General features: G+C 35.2%; 1 protein-coding gene across 1 annotated transcript; it reads left to right on the top strand.

Moving 5' to 3' along the window:
• The first annotated feature begins 16,593 nt into the window (after positions 1-16,593).
• Positions 16,594-18,997, top strand: LOC141484117 (uncharacterized). The gene is made up of 2 exons (XM_074179177.1): positions 16,594-18,137; positions 18,237-18,997. The coding sequence occupies exons 1-2, from the start codon at positions 18,017-18,019 to the stop codon at positions 18,614-18,616; spliced, it is 501 nt and encodes a 166-aa protein (XP_074035278.1). The 5' UTR covers positions 16,594-18,016; the 3' UTR covers positions 18,617-18,997.
• The last annotated feature ends 1,541 nt before the right edge of the window (positions 18,998-20,538 follow it).

Below are 20,538 nucleotides of genomic sequence, written 5' to 3'. Positions count from 1 at the left end.
TATGTTTGGATGACAAAAAAAATAGGTATATTAATATTATTGATAAGTACACTAAAATTCTTTAAGGTTCTAATTTATGAGTGAGTTGAGTGAAGAAGTTTAATTACTAATAGTAACGAGTAAATACTGATTTCAGCATTGTATCATACTCGAGATTACTTCTGAGTTTACCACATATGAAATTCCTATCAGTCAAAATAGGGTTAGTGATGTAGCTATAAATATATATATATATATATATATATATATATATATATATATATATATATATATATATATATATATATATATACTCAACATGCGCACGTGAAGCTTACACTTTAAGGCTGATTCGTAATGAGTGGTAAGGTGTTATATAGTTGAATATGGAGAATTATATAATAGATATAAATGTAAGTATCATAAATATATATGTTTTCTCTACAGTCACAAACAAATATCATGCATCTTATCTGTCACATAATTCAGGATTCAGGTTCAGATGTAACTTGGTAACCGGCGGGTGAACAGCATTACTGCACTCTCCAATCCAACTGCACAAAAGGTATTCCATTCAAATTCATCGAGGTACATCAGAATTGTGTCACGAATTCAACTAACTGAGACTGACTCAAGACTAAGAGTAAGAGTACGATCCTAGAGTGAGACCCTTGAGTAAGACCCTAGAATGCACAACAAAATAAATTGAAACCTATTACTTAATTACTAATAAGAGTAAAACTACCTCTTTTGATGAGGGTCTACGATTATATATGAAATTCGGCAGCTACTCGATTTTGTTGGAAAGTGCTGCGATTTTGCAGGAACAAGCAGCGAATGTAAATCCCTCTCAAGGTACTAGTTTTCAACCAAATGTCACGAATACGTTTATAACGTATCTACACAAGAAAACATGAAAACTAGTGTAACATAAGATTCAGCAAAGAAAAATCCCAAAACTTGGATGAAAAGAAATCACTTCAAATTCTTCGTGAACCGTTCGCTACTTTTTCGACTTATTCTATCGTTCAAACTTCGAGAACTCGTTTTGTTTGTTGTTTTTTTAATCCCCTGGCATTTAACACTTTTTGTGGAGTGCGTAGAATGTTTTGCTTGCCGAACTTCCTACAATCTTCAACTGTCAGTAGACAACCACAAATTCATTTTGTTCAATGGCTAGTACAGGGTGTTCCTGAATAGTCATGCTCATTTTGTTGTAACGCTAAACTATATATATATATATATATATATATATATATATATATATATATATATATATATAAATAGAGATTTTATCAAGTGTGCATAATATAAATAAAAAATTAAACAATTTGTGGACACAACACTCATAAAAGGGGGGCAAACCGCGGACACGTATTTCTGGCTATTGGCCTCATCAGCGCGGTGCAGCCAAGTGTAAAGATGGGAAACACTTGTTTGCCGTGTCCGCGGTTTGCCCCCCTTTTTTGAGTGTTGTGTCCACATATTGTTTAATTTTTGATTTATATCATGCACACTCGATAAAATCTCTATTTGTATTTTCCTGAACCCGGATGTCACGCAGGTAGCTATAGCTGCCTCCGTGGTCATGTTAGATGTAGCCTGGGAATTCTAGGTCTTCTAACTGGAACCACAAATGTGCAGTTGGCTCCTGTTGTTGACTCCGTGCATTTGTGTTGTTTCCTGATTTCGGCAAACAAGTGTTTCCCATCTTTACACTTTGCTGCACCGCGCTGATGAGGCCAATAGCCAGAAACACCTGTAATATAAAATCGAGAAAAGTTAATGCAGTCAAGCTGCGGGAAAATAATTCCATGGAAATCAAAAGATAAATAGATTAGTACTTTTTGATCATTCCCATATTGATTTCAATTTAAGAGCCACTGGTATACAGCTGTTTCAGCCTATTGGGCATCGTCAGTTCCGGGCAGGCGGTCCTCGATTGAAGACAAAATGAGAAAAACCAAGAAAGTACTTGATAAAAATAGCTGCGTAAACGCAAGCGAAACATAAGTGGAATCACCTATTGGTGTGACACCCAAGTCAACTTGCCAAGTTTTTATGTCAGTGTTGGTGGTTTGACCAATCAACCGACAACTGCGGTGGCAGAAATTTGGGAAGCTAACCTGAAATGTCATCGGAAAACGAATCCACATGTTTCTAGAAATGATATGAAATCGAGAAAAGTTAATGCAGTCAAGCTGCAGGAAAATAATTCCATGAAAATCAAAAGATAAATAGATTAGTACTTTTTGATCATTCCCATATTGATTTCAATTTAAGAGCCACCGGTATACAGCTGTTTCAGCCTATTGGGCATCGTCAGTACCGGGCAGGCGGTCCTCGATTGAAGACAAAATGAGAAAAACCAAGAAAGTACTTGATAAAAATAGCTGCGTGAACGTAAGCGAAACATAAGTGGAACCACCTATTGGTGTGACACCCAAGTCAACTTGCCAAGTTTTTATGTCAGTGTTGGTGGTTTGACCAATCAACCGACAACTGCGGTGGCAGAAATTTGGGAAGCTAACCTGAAATGTCATCGGAAAACGAATCCACATGTTTCTAGAAATGATATGAAATCGAGAAAAGTTAATGCAGTCAAGCTGCAGGAAAATAATTCCGTGAAAATCAAAAGATGAATAGATTAGTACTTTTTTATCATTCCTATATTGATTTCAATTTAAGAGCCACCGGTATACAGCTGTTTCAGCCTATTGGGCATCGTCAGTACCGGGCAGGCGGTCCTCGATTGAAGACAAAATGAGAAAAACCAAGAAAGTACTTGATAAAAATAGCTGCGTAAACGCAAGCGAAACATAAGTGGAACCACCTATTGGTGTGACACCCAAGTCAACTTGCCAAGTTTGTATGTCAGTGTTGGTGGTTTGACCAAGCAACCGACAACTGCGGTGGCAGAACTTTGGGAAGCTAACCTGAAATGTCATCGGAAAACGAATCCACATGTTTCTAGAAATGATATGAAATCGAGAAAAGTTAATGCAGTCAAGCTGCAGGAAAATAATTCCATGAAAATCAAAAGATGAATAGATTAGTACTTTTTTATCATTCCCATATTGATTTCAATTTAAGAGCCACCGGTATACAGCTGTTTCAGCCTATTGGGCATCGTCAGTACCGGGCAGGCGGTCCTCGATTGAAGACAAAATGAGAAAAACCAAGAAAGTACTTGATAAAAATAGCTGCGTAAACGCAAGCGAAACATAAGGGGAACCACCTATTGGTGTGACACCCAAGTCAACTTGCCAAGTTTGTATGTCAGTGTTGGTGGTTTGACCAAGCAACTGACAACTGCGGTGGCAGAAATTTGGGAAGCTAACCTGAAATGTCATCGGAAAACGAATCCACATGTTTCTAGAAATGATATGAAATCGAGAAAAGTTAATGCAGTCAAGCTGCAGGAAAATAATTCCATGAAAATCAAAAGATAAATAGATTAGTACTTTTTGATCATTCCCATATTGATTTCAATTTAAGAGCCACCGGTATACAGCTGTTTCAGCCTATTGGGCATCGTCAGTACCGGGCAGGCGGTCCTCAATTGAAGACAAAATGAGAAAAACCAAGAAAGTACTTGATAAAAATAGCTGCATAAACGCAAGCGAAACAAACTTGGCGATTTGACTTCGGTGTCACACCAATAGGTGGTTCCACTTATGTTTCGCTTGCGTTTACGCAGCTATTTTTATCAAGTACTCTCTTGGTTTTTTCTCATTTTGTCTTCAATCGAGGACCGCCTGCCCGGTACTGACGATGCCCAATAGGCTGAAACAGCTGTATACCGGTGGCTCTTGAATTGAAATCAATATGGGAATGATCAAAGAGTACTTATCTATTAATTTTTGATTTAAAAGGAATATATATATATATATATATATATATATATATATATATATATATATATATATGATGTGTTGTTTTTCCGGGTGTTCATCCGTTGTGTACTATTCGATAGTCGACGTTTCGCCATCATCTCAGATGGCATTATCAAGACGAGTTACTGCTTCGCTTCAAGAGGTGTCACTGATGTTAGGTTCTTCTTGTGGTGTTTTTATATGGTTTCGCTTGCGTAAGTTGTATGGATTTGTTACCTGTTTTTCCACCTGAGGGTTGTTGATGGCTTTTGGCAGTTCTCCTACCTGTTTTTCTACCTGAGGGTTGTTAATGGCTTCTGGCGGTTCTCCTACCTGCGATGGTTCATTATCAATTTGTGGTTGTCTTTGGGGGTTGTTATTTTTAATTATTGTTTTCCAAATTCTTGGGATGTTTAGTGAGTCATCCCTTTTGTTGATGAGGCCTTGCTTTTCGATTTCGATAGCTTCCCTGATTTGTCGAATTCTTGGGTTTTGCACCTGTTTTGTGGACTCAAAATTAATCTTGTGACCTGTTTGTAGATGGTGTTGAAAGAGGGCAGAGGAGGTTTGTTTTGTTCTTATCGAGTTTTTGTGCTCCTGGGTTTTGGCAGATATACGTCTGTTGGTCTGACCGATATATTGTTGACCACAGTCCTCGCATGTGATGCTATATACTCCTTGGTTTTCTAGGGAAATTCTCTCTTTCGGTCTGGGTAGCCAACTGGGCATCGTTTTGTGCGGTTTGTAGGTTGTCCGGATGTTTTTACGTCTTAGTATTCTCCCGACTTTGTCGGTCACACCTTTGACATAAGGTAGTGTCACAGATTGTCTGTCGTGTGGAGAGTCTTCTGTCGATCTAGTGGATGTTTTTTTGGTTCTTCTTTGTCTGTCGATGGCCTTTTGAATGATCTTTGGTCCGTAGCCATTTTGTCGCAGAGCCATTCAGGTCACAAGATTAATTTTGAGTCCACAAAACAGATAGCACAGGTGCAAAACCCAAGAATTCGACAAATCAGGGAAGCTATCGAAATCGAAAAGCAAGGCCTCATCAACAAAAGGGATGACTCAGTAAACATCCCAAGGATTTGGAAAACAATAATTAAAAATAACAACTCCCAAAGACAACCACAAATTGATAATGAACCATCGCAGGTAGGAGAACCGCCAGAAGCCATTAACAACCCTCAGGTAGAAAAACAGGTAACAAATCCATACAACTTACGCAAGCGAAACCATATAAAACACCACAAGAAGAACCTAACATCAGTTACACCTCTCGAAGCGAAGCAGTAACTCCTCTTGATAATGCCATCTGAGATGATGGCGAAACATCGACTATCGAATAGTACACAACGGATGAACACCCGGAAAAACAACACATCATATTCTACCATCCGTGAAAACCTACATTGTGGTGTAGGTGTGGTGCATAGGTGGAACCACCTATTGGTGTGACACCCAAGTCAACTTGCCAAGTTTGTTTCGCTTGCGTTTACGCAGCTATTTTTATCAAGTACTCTCTTGGTTTTATCACATTTTGTCTTCAATCGGGAACTGCCTGCTCGGTACTGACGATGCCCAATAGGCTGAAACAGCTGTATACCGGTGGCTCTTGAATTGAAATCAATATGGGAATGATGAAAGAGTACTTATCTATTAATTTTTGGTTTAAATGGAATTATATTCCAGTAGCTTGACTACATTAACCTTTCTATATTATATATATATATATATATATATATATATATATATATATATATATATATATACAGAGTGACCCATTTGAAAGCGGGCCACCTCTCTAAAACTGTTATTTATTATCCGATTCAGAAGTTTTTTTTTTCAATAGATAGAGCGTCAATAGTTCTATTAGAGTGCTGTGAAGTCGAAATATAAATAAAATTTTCAAGGCCTACTTCGAATTTTTTTCAAGGTCAAAAATCCAAAAAACATACTAGCGATTTTTTTATATGAAATTTGACGACGCCACTGGATTTGTGATGCTTTCAAATGGTTGTGACTGAAATTCCAAGATGAAATATGTTTTTTTAACAGAAATATAGCATAAGTAAAATTTTTATCACTTTATCTAAATATTTCGAATTGTCGTCATATTAAATCACAATATTATTAATAATATCGTTTAAAATGCTCTTTCACGTCGTTAGCAGTCGAGCTTGTAAACAGCAGTTATTCAAAATGGTGTCAAATTATGTTTCTTTCAAACAGAACTCCATAAAGTATAGAAGATAGTTATGTCCATCAAAACACTGCAGTTTTTTTGTCATCAGAGAAATGAAATATACATCTTTACATCAAATAGTAATCAATATTCAATAATCAATAATAACCAATACTGATGAAATAAATGAACTACAACAAAAAAATGGATTGAGATGAGAGTGCCCAGACATTAATTTCCGTACTTTGTAACTAATTTCCGATTTAATTCGATACGTTTATTCTACCATTTTCTAATGCTAACTAATCATAAGATTCGATCAAAATTCGATCATTGGTTTGGGGTAACATTTATGCAAGCCTGGTCTTATTCTTTCACGCAGTTCCTCTTTGGTGGTTGTCAGTTATTCCGAATATCTACATATCTTGGTTTCATTCAAACATGTTTGGGATGCCACATTTCGAAAATATTATTTTTATTAGAAGGCTTTGAAAGTTAAGTTGCCGTGGAGATGACAAGTCATTAAAATAAAAGACGAAAAGACACAAATTTGTCAGTATTAATAGTGAAGTTTATAACTCTTCAAGTACCTACACTAATAAAGAAGTATGGCAGATAATTTGACTTTGCAGGAGAAAATTGAAATAGTAAAACTTCGTGGTAACAACGACAGATCCGAAAGGGAAGTATGTAGAATTTTCAATAACATGCATCCGGAGCGTCGAAATATTAGCAGAGCTACAGTTGGAAGAGTAAACAAAATTTTCAATCAGTATGGAGCTGTTAGTAAACATATCCTGAAGAATATTAATACTGTACAAAGGCAGAGACGAAATAATTCTGAACGAATTCGTAATTATTTTAATAATAATCCGAAAACAAGTGTGAGAATTGCAAGTTTGGACATCAACTTACCGCGTGAAACAATAAGGAGAAATCTTAGGAAATATAATAATATGAAGCCCTTTAAACCAAAGTTTCTTCACACCTTAGAAGAAGGCGATAATGAAAAGAGGATGGAGTATAGTTTATGGGCTCAAGGAGAATATCTAAATAACAGGAATTTTCTGAAAAAAATTTTGTTCAGTGACGAGGCAACATTCACAACCAATGGAACAGTTAATTCTCAAAATTCAAGGTACTGGACGGAAGAAAATCCACATTGGATAATAAATTGCAGAAGACAGTACTCCCAAAAAATAAATGTTTGGTGCGGAATATTACATACCAGAATAATTGGCCCCTTTTTTTTTGAAAACAATTTGAATGGTCAAATTTTTTTGAATTTTTTGAAAAACGAGTTTTCCAACGCTATGGATGAACTTCCACTAGCAGAAGAGGCCCATATTCTATTTCAATTAGATGGCTGTTCCATCCACAATAGCAGGATTGTTAGAGATTGGCTGGAAGAAAATTTTCCTAATCGGTGGATAGGGCGAAATAGTTCACTGATTGAGTTTCCCCCCAGATCCCCGGACTTGACTCCACTTGATTTTTTTTTATGGGGCACCGTTAAGGAAAAAGTATACAAAACTCGCCCAACGAGCAAAGAGGAACTGCGTGAAAGAATAAGACAGGCTTGCAGAGATATCACCCCAAATCAATTATTGAATGTTTTGGTTAACATTAGAAAACGATATGATAAATGTATCGAATTGAATGGAGATTTGGTGGAACAGTCCAAAATTTAATGTGTGGGCATTGTCATGTTAATACATTCTTTTGTAGTGGTTCATTTATGGTTTTAATATTGATAATTATATTATGATATAAAGATGTGTATTTCTATTCTTTGACAACAAACTGCAGTGTGCTAATAAAGATAACTATATCGCACATAAAGTTGTTATGTTCTGAAGAAGTATTTCAAACCATATTATTTACAAAATTGTTATTTAATATACAACTATTTGAATTATTTTGACAGTGATTGGTATATTTTACTTATGCCATATTTCTGTTAAAAAACATTATTTTATCTTGAAATTTCAGTCACAACCATTTGAAAGCATCACAAATCCAGTGGCGTCGTCAAATTTCATATAAAAAAATCGCTAGTATGTTTTTTGGATTTTTGACCTTGAAAAAAATTCGAAGTAGGCCTTGAAAATTTTATTTATATTTCGACTTCACAGCACTCTAATAGAACTATTGACGCTCTATCTATTGAAAAAAAAAACTTCTGAATCGGATAATAAATAACAGTTTTAGAGAGGTGGCCCGCTTTCAAATGGGTCACTCTGTATATATATATATATATATATATATATATATATATATATATATATGTGTGTGTGTTTCATACGTAGCTGAGCCACCGATAGCAAACCCCACATACAAGCCATATATATGGCTCAGGATTGATTTTCCGTATTTCTCACTCATCTGCTGTCCAAGAGCCAATATTCGAAGGGGGAAGCGGGAAGCCAATATTATACAATCATTTTCGTAATGCCCCGTCACGTGTTTCTTTTGTAAATAAGCGTTATTTGCCAAAGTTCAATGGGTCAGGTTGGTATGAAAGATGTAAAAATTAGTTCGACGAAATTCCAGAATGGCGCTGCATATGCTTTCATCATATACAAATGTATACATCGCCAATACCAACTCCTATATTCGAACCTGAGCCATCTGAATTTGGCATCACTGTTTCGATTCTTCAAAAGAGACTTCACTAAAGTGTTTTAAGTTGTACTAAAATATGTAGGAACCAAGGCCGTCGTCGTGGCCCTACTTTTTTGACTTGGGAAAAAGTTGGTACATTTTTGGTCGTGAAGATAGAAAAAAATAATAGTAACAAAAACATTATAATAATAAAAATGAGAGAAAAGAAAGGGAGATGTAATATGAAAAGGGAAAGAACCAGGAGAAGGTTGAAATTTCCCAACATGCATAACTTGGAGATCAAATACTTTGAAATTCTGAGTTGTTTGAAAACTTCAAAAAAGTTTAATTTTTCCCAAGTAAGAGAACAGTTCACAAATTTGGTAGTGATAATTTTACAAAACTCTCAACTTTTCGCTGTTTCTTCGACTTGGAAAAGTTGGGAAATTTCGGGCCGTGAAGATAGAAAAAATAATAGTAGAAAACAATAAGCATAATATTATTAAGTGTTGTTTCCTTTCATTTCTACTGAATATTCCTATACATGGTGGATATGGTGAAAGACCAAGGACCTTGGTCCAAAGTAGAATAATTCCCATAATTATTTTTATAATTACCAAAATTTATTTTTGTTTGTGCATACCCTAATGGGCATAAGCATTCAGCCAATCTTTGGATAGCTCAGTAAGAAAATTAATATATTATAGTAGTAACTGATCCCTCGGTTGGGACTAATCCCTCCAGTTGGGAAATTTTGCTGGTGGGCTTGGGAACATTTGGATTCCCTCCCCCCCCCCGGTTTTTCTTTTCGCCCTGGCCCTGGTAGAAACCATGTCTCAACGAACTAAAAAAATTCTTTCGTTGGCTAAAGCAAATGCTTTTAGAGGTAAGTTTGTTGTTGTTATTTTATAATTTGAACAGCCAAACCAATTCTGTGATTCCAAATATCTTATGTGTCTGTGCACGTTTATTTTATTTCAACTTTATGCTTCATATGTGATCTACTGAAAATCTACCAGAACACTGTCTCTTCTTTTACTAGTTGTACCGAATGAAAAGTTATTCCTAGTTCATGATAAATACATCTTTTATCAAAAATTCGAATGATGAATAATTGTAATCAGTTGACGAATACTGAAATGGTTCTTCAGAATTATAAGCCAATTAAAAAATATTATTTATTTGACAACACTCCGGAGTCTAAATACTGAAATATTTCTGAAAATAATTGATTTATTTGTTTTTCGAAAACAACATTCACTTGGCGGCCAAATTATGGAACAGGAGAATTTCGAGAAAAATCCTGAAAGTCTGTTCTGGCGTGATTTTGCAATCGGTTTCAAACTGGCTTGATAAACAACAGCTTACAACTAGATGAAAATGGGATATCATAATATATTATTTTTCCCCTCGCAATCAATTATCACTCCTATAAGCGCATTTCAAAAACCAAGTTATTTTCGTAAGTAGGGATCGTTATCTCTACTCACTACTACGTTATCGAATTTCACATCTAGGAGTGAAATTACTTGTGTGCTAGAGGAACAAATAATACTTGTCATTGATTGATAACACAGGCGTCAAGTATCCCAATTTCGGTGATAATTATTGCTTGTTCTGTACAAGCACTTATAGAACAATTAATCTTGATTTGCAAGAAAAAGAAAATGAATTCGAAAGCATTCTCACTGAAACAGAAAAAATTACTCTCAAGTCTTGTAGTAGAATTGTCATCAGAGGAAAAAGAGAGCGAGGAGTTCTTATTTTATTTTCTCAAAAAATGAGACAACACCTCTATTTTAGTGAAAGTGAGGGAGAGATTTGTGAAAGACAATGATTACATATTTCATACTGATGGAAAATCATTTTCAGTACACAACAAAAGTTGTGTACAAATATGCTGAAAAATGTGACGTCGTAAAATCCCAAAAGAATCAGTGCTACTAAGTTACGTAAGCATTCGGCAACTGTTACACAGTTACTGCAATTTTTGAAAAGTGAAAAGTGAAAGTTGAAGTGCAACTGTCCAGGTTTATGGGACATACCCTCAAAACGCATTGTCATATCTAGTACTTATACTTATACTACTTATAGTACTTATCATACAGCCAAAATATCCAAACTTCTGCTCCTCGCAACAGAAGGAGGTTTGGAAAAATATACGGAATTATCATTGGATGAAATCAACATTGATATGAACTCGATTGTTGAGAAGTGTGACTTTGAAGAAAGAACATCTTCAATACATGATGAAATGACCAAGAACACATGACCAAGAATGAACAAGAAAAAAGTATTCATCTAAAAATGTCATGGTCTGCAGAACATAAAAAAAATATTGCAAAATATGAAAAACAGATTGAAAGCAAAAGGGCTCCAAATGAATACGAGATCACTAAAGTCTATCCAAATCCAAGAAAGAGTGAAACAAAACAAAACCGAAGCGTGATGTTCACGTGATCGCCCAGTGTCAGATGGAAAGGGCAGCGTTCATTGGTGAATTCGCCTTCTTGATACGAGTTCGGTACCACCACAGGGTTGTAATCAGTCGTTTGCGTGTTTGTGTGGCGTGCGTTATAGTATATTGTTTAAAATTGTTTTCCAAGATGTCCAGTACACACACTGCTGATGACACTGTGAGCTATCCTCTGAGTCCAGCCAGGAAACGATCCAAAAAAAGACATTTGAGTGTTGAGATGAAAAAAGTGATTTTAAATGTGTTCAAGAGAGAGATGGAAGAAATTGAGACATCGACTGTCGACGAAGTCGTATCGAAAGTTTCCGATAAAATTGAAGTGTGTTGCGAGTTACGTGGTCATAGTTCCCACGACACGGCCATTCACACGGAGATTCAGCTGAGTAAGAAATATTCCAGGAATCCCTTATCTCGACATGCAGTTAGCATCCAGTTAACATTATATTAATTATCATTCTGTTTGTAGCTCTCGTAAGAGACAGTCGTCTCTAGTTTGTAAAATAAATTCTTTTTAAAAAGTTATTTTCTCGTTCCAATCATTTAATTGGCGCAGTCGGTAGGATTTGTGCAGCGTGAAAACGAACTTTTTGCGTCGTGGAGTTTCAACCCCTTCAGCACAAATTCAACAAGAATCCTTCGAGGACCACCCAGAACGAGCGGACAAGGAGACGACAGAGCCCCCGGGAAGCTGCAAGGAATCAACGGAGAAGGAACTGGAACTTACAAGTAAGTGCCAAATATTTCCTTCTTGCCTTCACGAACCCTCTGTATAAGGACTTCGGCGAAGATATATAGTACCGTTCATTGCGAACAAATTGTTGTCTATTCGAGACGAGTAATTTTAAGAAACTATTTATTGAGAAAAACAATTATTTATTTATGAGTGAAATTGAAGATATTTTATCACGATTGAATAGTTTATCATTTCAAGAAAGTTCAGCAAATAATACTGAAAATTTTGATAATACTTTTCAACCCACAATGGTTCCACCAGTTCCGCCCCAACCAACTCAAATAAATTGGAACCTTTTCAAATCTAGAATAAACAATTTAAAAACTTTTGATGGTGATAGCAATACATTGAACAAATTTATCAGTAGATGCGATGCTATAGTTAACGCGTACAATGTGTTTAATGATGCTTCACTTAATGAACACGTTCTTGAATGTATTCAAGAAAAATTGACAGGTAAAGCCGAGTATATGGTTGGTAACAGAACCGAACTTAATACTTGGGACGCCTTAAAATCTGCTCTGAAACAATGTTTTTCGGATAGGAGAGATTTGGACTGTTTAGTTCAAGAATTAACTAGAAGTCGACCCCATAGAGGAGAAGACCTAATGACTTTCGGTAGTAGAATTCAATTAATCAAAAGTAATGTAGTTCAAAGAGTCAGTAACAACCCAGACTTAACTCCAGAAGAAAAACTTTACCAAACAACTCACTACGATAAAGTAGCCCTCAGTACTTTCATTGCTGGTTGTCCTGGTATTTTGAGAAATAATATGCATCTCAAAAAGCCAGCCTCACTGGAAGATGCCATAGCATACGTAAACGAGTTCGAAAATTTTGAAAAAATGTATGGTTCGTTAAACGATTATAAACCAAAGTTCAATACTTTCGGCAGACAATCCATCATGCCAAACGTCAACCAAAATGGCCCTAGATTCATACAACCTCAAAGACAAAATTTTCAAAACGAAAATTTCTCTAACTCAAATTATTTTTCAAAAAATGAACAATTTTTCAATCCACAATTTTCAACTAGACCTAATTGGCCAAGCCAACCTATTAATATCCAACCCAGACAAATACCACCACAAAGATACCCTACAAACCGAGAAGTTTTCGGACCTCCTCAGAATGTTTTTAAACCAAAAAATATTCCACCTAATCAATTACCGAAACCGGAACCCATGTCCACTACATCAAGGAACCCAACAAAAATGTCTCAAATACCTTTTTCTCAACAAAACAACACTTTTAGGAACCCTAATAATTACCGAAACCCTCAAAAAATGTTTACCGCAAGTCAAAAACCGAATTTTATATCTGAGGAATTATTTTCTAACGAATACGATGAATTTCCCCAATATAATGACACTGATCAACAATTTTATGATAATTCCAACCTTAGTGAAGAAGCATACTCTTCAGAAAATGCTGTTTATTTAGAAAACGAACCAAATTTTCAGAATGAATACTTAAGCGACGTAGATTGTGATGAAACTGGAAATTTTCATTTAACAACCCAATTCGAAAATCATACTTAGCTGAAATTAATGCATTTTGTAACAGTGCATTACCTTATGTCGAAGTTAGTCACAAAAATAAAATTATTAAACTACTAATCGATACTGGAAGTTCAAGATCGATTATTAAACCATCTATTATTGAAAAATTATTCCCAAACAAAATTTACCACTCAAATACTATTATCAAAACGGCTTTAGGAAGTCAGAAAGTAAGGTACCAAGCCTCGATACCTGCTTTTCAAGAGTTCAACACAAACTATGAAATTACTTTTATTTTATTTGATTTCCACGATTACTTTGACGGAGTTTTAGGATTATCAGACTTGATAAATATGCATCTGAATATAGACCTTGTGAATAAGAGACTGATAGGAAATCATGTTGAAATTCCTTTCAAGTTCAGACAGTCTACAGATACGAGTTTTTCTTTCTCTGTCAACCCACAAGAAAGAGTACTTAAATATCTGCCTGTCACAGTTTCTGAAGGTGAAATTCTTACCCTTGAGGGAACACTCAATGATCTTTTCATTCCGCAAATATTGACAACTTCAAAAAATGGTTACGCCCTTATGGAAGTACAAAACCCCACCGATAGAACAATATCAGTGAAATTGATACAACCGCTTCCTGTAGAGAGCTTTCAATCCTCTACTTTCGAAATGTATTCTTACGAAACTTTCGAAAATACAGGGACGGATTCACCTAAACTGGCAACCGAAATCAATATCGCTGATTTGATACGTACAGACCACATGAACAAGGAAGAAACAAATGCTATCGAAACACTTTCAGTTCAAAATAATCCTGGAGACATAAACGAACTTATCGACATCTATTTGAATAACGATAATATTCCAGTCTCAGACAACGACGTTCTCAATGAAGTCCTGGAACCGCAAGAACCGAAAAAACAAATTAACATATTATCTGATATTCAAATTGTTCCCCCAAAATCAAATGAAATCGAAAAAACATCAGATTCACAAACCGTTCACACTTCTCTCGAAGACCCTGTCTTTCAAATTCCCATTTCAGAAAGACCAGTTAATACATATAAAAATCAAATAATTGTAGCTATTGGTGACATAGAAAAACTTAAATGTAGAATAGAAAAGGTATTCGAGAATTTGCGATCTTATATTACCATACCCTCTAAAAATATGAGCGAGAATATTGTTAAACTTATTAAAGAATATATCGATCCAAAACAAACATTTGCCTTCCATTTTAAAAACCCAGCAGTCTCACAAATATTCAATACAACAATCCAAAATTTACTCAAGAATTCTTCATTCAAAATTGTTCATTGTCCAACATTCTTAGAGGATGTAGAAACATCGAAAGAACAGAAAGAGAAACTTAAATGCTATCACGTTAAGAAAACATGCCATAGAGGTATAAATGAAATGAGGACATCCCTCAGTTCACGATTTTATTGGCCAAAAATGGCAGAAGACATACAAAATTATATTAATAATTGCGAAACATGTCAGAAAAACAAATACGATCGGAATCCTCCTGTAATTAAATTCAACCTAACACCTACAACTTCTAAGCCATTTGAGCATGTTCACATAGATACATTCAAAATTTCAAACGAAACTTTTTCAACAATTATCGACACATTTTCACGATATGGTCAGGCATATCCATTAAAATCCTTAACCGGAGTTTTAGTACTCGAAAATCTACTCAATTTTATTACCCATCACGGTATACCACTCAAAATAACCGCTGATTCAGGCACCGAATTCAAAAATAAAGACCTAGAAAACTTTTGTAAAATTTATAACATTGAGTTGCATTACACAACTTCAAAAAACAGTAATTCTAATTCACCAGTTGAAAGATTTCATTCAACACTGATTGAGCATTATCGATGCTTAAAGGAAGAAGGAAAATCGTTCACAGCTGAACAGCTGATGAAAAGAGCTGTCCTTGGCTATAATAATTCAATACATAGTGTTACCAAATTTACACCCTTCGAAGTAATTAAAGGTCATATTAATAACACAGACCCATTTGATTTAAATGATCGTATAATTGTTTCCGATTATGTTCAAAAACACAAAGAAAATGTCAAAAAACTGTATCAATCTATTCAAAATCCCAACCGAATTACTAAAGAAAAAGTCATTGAAAACAGAAATAGCCAACGAAATGAACCCCCAGAGTTTGCAAATCAACAAGTTGCGTATATTAGAACAAAGGCGCGAAATAAAGATCGACCGAAATTTAAGAAAACTGAAATTATTGAAGAGACCGATATAAAACTCAAAACAAATAAAGGCACCTACCACAAAAAAATAGCCAGAAAACCAAAAATTTCAAAAAAACTTTTGTTACAGGGAGTAAAAGAACATGAAGATACACGTGTTGATAACGCTATACCTTCTACTTCACGTGCTCCGAGTCCAAAGTGACGATATTCAAATAACCCCTATAACCAACCCCATCCTTCCCATACAGCTGGGAAATGCAAGAATTATATACAGCAAACATACATTTTTATATTACATAGAACTTAGCTCTATAATAAAACAATTAAACAAACTAGACGACTACTTCCAAATAATCAAAAATAATTTAGATAACGGAACAATTAATAACCCAATTTCCTATCATGGATTAGCATACAGCCTGCTAGTCAGAACCGAGTATCTTATTGAAATGACAAAAAAGAAATTAGAAAACCTCCAACCCCATATCCGTATTAAAAGAGGTATGATAAATGTTATTGGAAAAATCGAAAATTGGTTATTCGGTACTCTTGATGCTGATGATGGTAAACGATACGACGAAAGTATCGCTATATTAGAACGTAACCAAGAAAATATGATTAATGAGGTAAACATGCAAATCTCTCTGTCCAAAAAATTAATCAATCACTATAATAAAACTATCCAAATTTTGAATTCAAATCAAGAAAAATTAGAAAACAGTCTAAAAACATTTCAAGTTGCAGTTCAAAAAACCATTGGCGACCTGACGAATTACATTAGTTTTCAAGGAATTGTTTCACAAATAACCCTTGACTGCCAAAATATGATTACTTTTATCGATAATCTAGAAGATGCTATCACATTTGCAAAGTTAAATACCTTACACAATTCAATAATACCTAGTTCTGAACTGAAAGAAATAATAAATTATTTAAGCAACATCTATTCTGATTCAAAAATCCCGAAGTTTGAAAGTATGTTGACATATTATCAATTTTTCGGTGCACAAGTAACTTTTTCTAATGACAGAATAATTTTCGCAATACACGTTCCTATTGTCGGAAACGAAGTTCTTACATTTTTCCACCTTTATCCTATCATCCAAAATCACAGTATTTTTATCCCAAAATACCCATATTTGGCACGAGCAAACCACAATATCCAGTTCGAAGACAGTCCATGCCCAGTATTAGAGAAAACGTATTATTGTCCAGAAGATTACTTTTCCGAAGACCAATGCACATCCCACCTGATCGAAGGCAAAGTCGCCGATAATTGTCAGCCTCTTCCAATCAATGTGGCAGAGTCGATTATCGAACAAATCACTCAAGAAGAAATCCTGGTAATTCCGATACAAAGCGAAAGAATATTTTCCAAATGTAAAACCGATCAATATTTGGAAATAAAAGCGCCCACCCTAGTCAAGATCCCGAAAAATTGCCAAATTGAAGTGAGAAACAAGATTTTCACCAACAACGTGAAAATAGGAACAGGCAAGCCACTGATCTTACCTAAAATCGAAATGAAAAATATCGAGAAGTCAACAATATATGAAACACAAAATTTCTCGAGACTAAATTTTGAAGAACTCTACGAAATCAACAATATAGTGGACCGATTGAAACCAATCCACAAATTTAACAACTCCGAAAATAACACTACCATTTTTGGCGTTTTTGCAGGAATTACTATCACAATAATTGTCCTGATATTGGCAGCTTTTAAGAAAAATTGGATTAAAACCCGTATACTGGGATGTTGTTGCTTCAAAACACCCCAAAAAGAAGAAAATACCAATGACGAAGATATGGTTCCAAGCCGCCAAAATAATTCCATTATTTTTTCGGCCTAAGGAGGGAGGAGTTACGTGGTCATAGTTCCCACGACACGGCCATTCACACGGAGATTCAGCTGAGTAAGAGATATTCCAGGAATCCCTTATCTCGACATGCAGTTAGCATCCAGTTAACATTATATTAATTATCATTCTGTTTGTAGCTCTCGTAAGAGACAGTCGTCTCTAGTTTGTAAAATAAATTCTTTTTAAAAAGTTATTTTCTCGTTCCAATCATTTAATTTGCGCTTCGATTTCCAAACGGAATACAAAACAGAATCGTCAAACCATTATAAAATCAATAGATGATGCTGATAAACATGCAATCAGGAGGAAAGTGCATGCGTACTTTTTCAGAAATAAAATACCCACGATAGACAAAGTACTCACAGAAATAAATGAAAATGTTTTATTGCCAAATTTTAAGCGGTCAACATTCCATAAAGTATTGAAACATTTGAATTGTTTGTATGGAAAAAACGAGGGCGCAATAGTTTATTATTGGATAGAGAGGAAATTGTGTTATGGAGGAGAGAGTATTTGACCAAAATTAAATATTATAGGGAACAACAGAGAACAATTTATTACATGGAAGAAACCTGGGTTAATGCTAGTCGTACTAACCCTAAAGTATGGGTCGATGAAACTGTGACCTCATCTAGAAGGGCCTTTCTAGATGGACTATCCACCGGATCAACAAATCCATCAGGTAAACTTATATTTATATATAGACCTGCCTCAATCTCAATATATAAAAAGTAACCTTCGTATTTGTTTTTTTTACTTACATACCTCTTCATAATTTCAGGTAAAGGAAAACGGCTTATTATTTGTCACATCGGCAATGAGAATGGGTTTGTTGCTGAAGGGCTGTGGTGTTTCGAGTCGAAGAAAACTGGATACTATCACGAAGAAATGAACGGTGAATCTTTCAAACAGTGGTTTTCCAAAGTTCTACCCCATCTGGAGGATAATGCTGTGATTGTAATGGACAATGCACCTTATCATTCGCGACGGTTAGAGAATATTCCGACAACGTCGTCAAAGAAGGTTGAAATCCAAAATTGGCTGCGATCAAAGAATATTAGCTTTGAAGACTCATTGATAAGAGTACAGCTACTAGAAATTGTCAAGGAGCGCAAGCTTGAGTACCAAAAATATATAGTCGACGAGATGGCAGCAGGCTAAAACAAAATTGTCCTTTGCCTGCCTCCATACCACTGCGAGCTCAATCCCATCGAGTTAATATGGGCGGATGTGAAGAATATTGTAGTTCAGCATAACACCACGTTCAAATTTGCAGATCTCAAAGTACTTTTTGATGAGGCTTTGAAAACAGTCACAGCGGAGAAATGGGAGAAGTGTGTTCGGCATGTGATATCGGAAGTTTGAGACAAAGATGTGGAAGCTTGATAACATAATAGAGGACAAATCGAGCCACTGATAATTCAGATTGGTGAGGATAACACTACTGATGAAGAGACAAATTCATCCAGTTGAATAATTTTGATTAATATTCCTTTTGATTTTACATAAAATAAAAATTATCAATAAAGAAATAATTACGTCTCTTTTCATATAATGCTTGAGTGCGCTGTGAAAAATCCAATGAAAATCTTTTTATATTACACATATTATCTGCATTTTTCCCGTTAAACTGCAAAATTTGTGTATTTCACTCGTTATTATAAAAAAGTTTTCCAAAGTATGATATAGCATTTGCGATCAACAAGATGTTGGTTCTGAATACGACCTTGGCCAATTCTTGAGATTTTCAATATCACGGCATGTCAATGTTTACATCCACTCTATCTTGGATTTGGATTGACTTTAGGTTTGGGGAAGAATATCCTGGTATGTTTGATGATCGGAAGTGGACACCTGTGAAAGCTGTTGTTTACAATATTTATACTGGTAAATTAATCATTTCAGAGTGAAGGTGGTGGCAGTTGACCATAGCATAACTTGGTTGCCGCGGATTAAGCCGAATACGATTTTTCACTTTTAGTTCTCATTAACTTCCAACAATGTTTCATTTTGAATTCAGTGAAATAAACTACGAAATATAAAATTATTGGTTTGAATTTATATGTACATTCTCCCCGATTTCCTACTTATTTTCTTGCCCCTCTAGAAAGAAATATTAGATTGCGCTTCAGTGAAAAATATTATTATTCATAGAGTATTTGGACTATCATCCATTTGTCGTCAGTTTCAAGACATGCCGAACATCTGTCTCAAAGGTTTGATCTTTTAAAAAACAGCAAAGCTCTTGCACTTGCTGCCCCAGGAGGTTTTTCCCTGAGGCATACAGCTTGGAGAAATTCTAGAATATCAACTCTTTTCTACTCTCCACTGGTACCCACGATGTTCTCTGAACATTACAGGATTTTCATTTTCGTCAGAAACAATCTGTTTAAAAAAAACAATTTGTTTAAAATTTGTTTTTCCGTTAACCAGCTGTCGCACCCCTACGTACGACAACCCTCAGAAGTTAAAACTTGTGCGAGCTAAGCATTAACGAGGTCTTACCTTTTAACGTGTGATTCCTAACACGGGTTGGACGATAGCCAGTGAAAATCGATCGTTCAGACTAGGGCTTGAACCACCGACCAACACGGCAGTCAATTCGAGTGAGTGAACAAAGCATCCACGTCGAACCGACCGACCAGAAACAATATATAAAAAATTATACAGATCGTAAAGGTTCAGTTTATTCTTCATCTTCACGAATCTTATTGATTAATAATCTAAAAACAATTGTCAGCATTGCCAGAATTTTCGAAAGTCCATCTGAATTGTCATTTCGTTGAAAATGAAGTGGAAATAAATAAAAAATAAACCAACAATCGAAACTTTATTCTTCAAATCATTCAATGAATAAATATACTTGCAGAATTAAAAGATATTAAACATATCTATCTATCTATTTTTCAACATAAAAAACTGGAATTAGATTAGGCAACGTTGTTGGGCTCAGGATTGTGACCTCAGATCAATAAATATGTATATTCTGATTCAACTTGGATAGAAATATGTGTTTGGCTCAAGAAAGTAGGAAAGTTACTTTTGTATATAATCGTAACAATTAATTATCAAAAATTCAAATT

The sequence above is a fragment of the Leptinotarsa decemlineata genome, unplaced genomic scaffold (assembly GCF_025532065.1).
Source record: "Leptinotarsa decemlineata unplaced genomic scaffold, Ldec_3_MD MMD2_tig00004433_RagTag_RagTag, whole genome shotgun sequence".
In the NCBI taxonomy this organism is placed as follows: Eukaryota; Metazoa; Arthropoda; class Insecta; order Coleoptera; family Chrysomelidae; genus Leptinotarsa; species Leptinotarsa decemlineata.
Note: the sequence above shows the minus strand (reverse complement) of the source record. Positions and strands in the feature narration are given on the sequence as shown.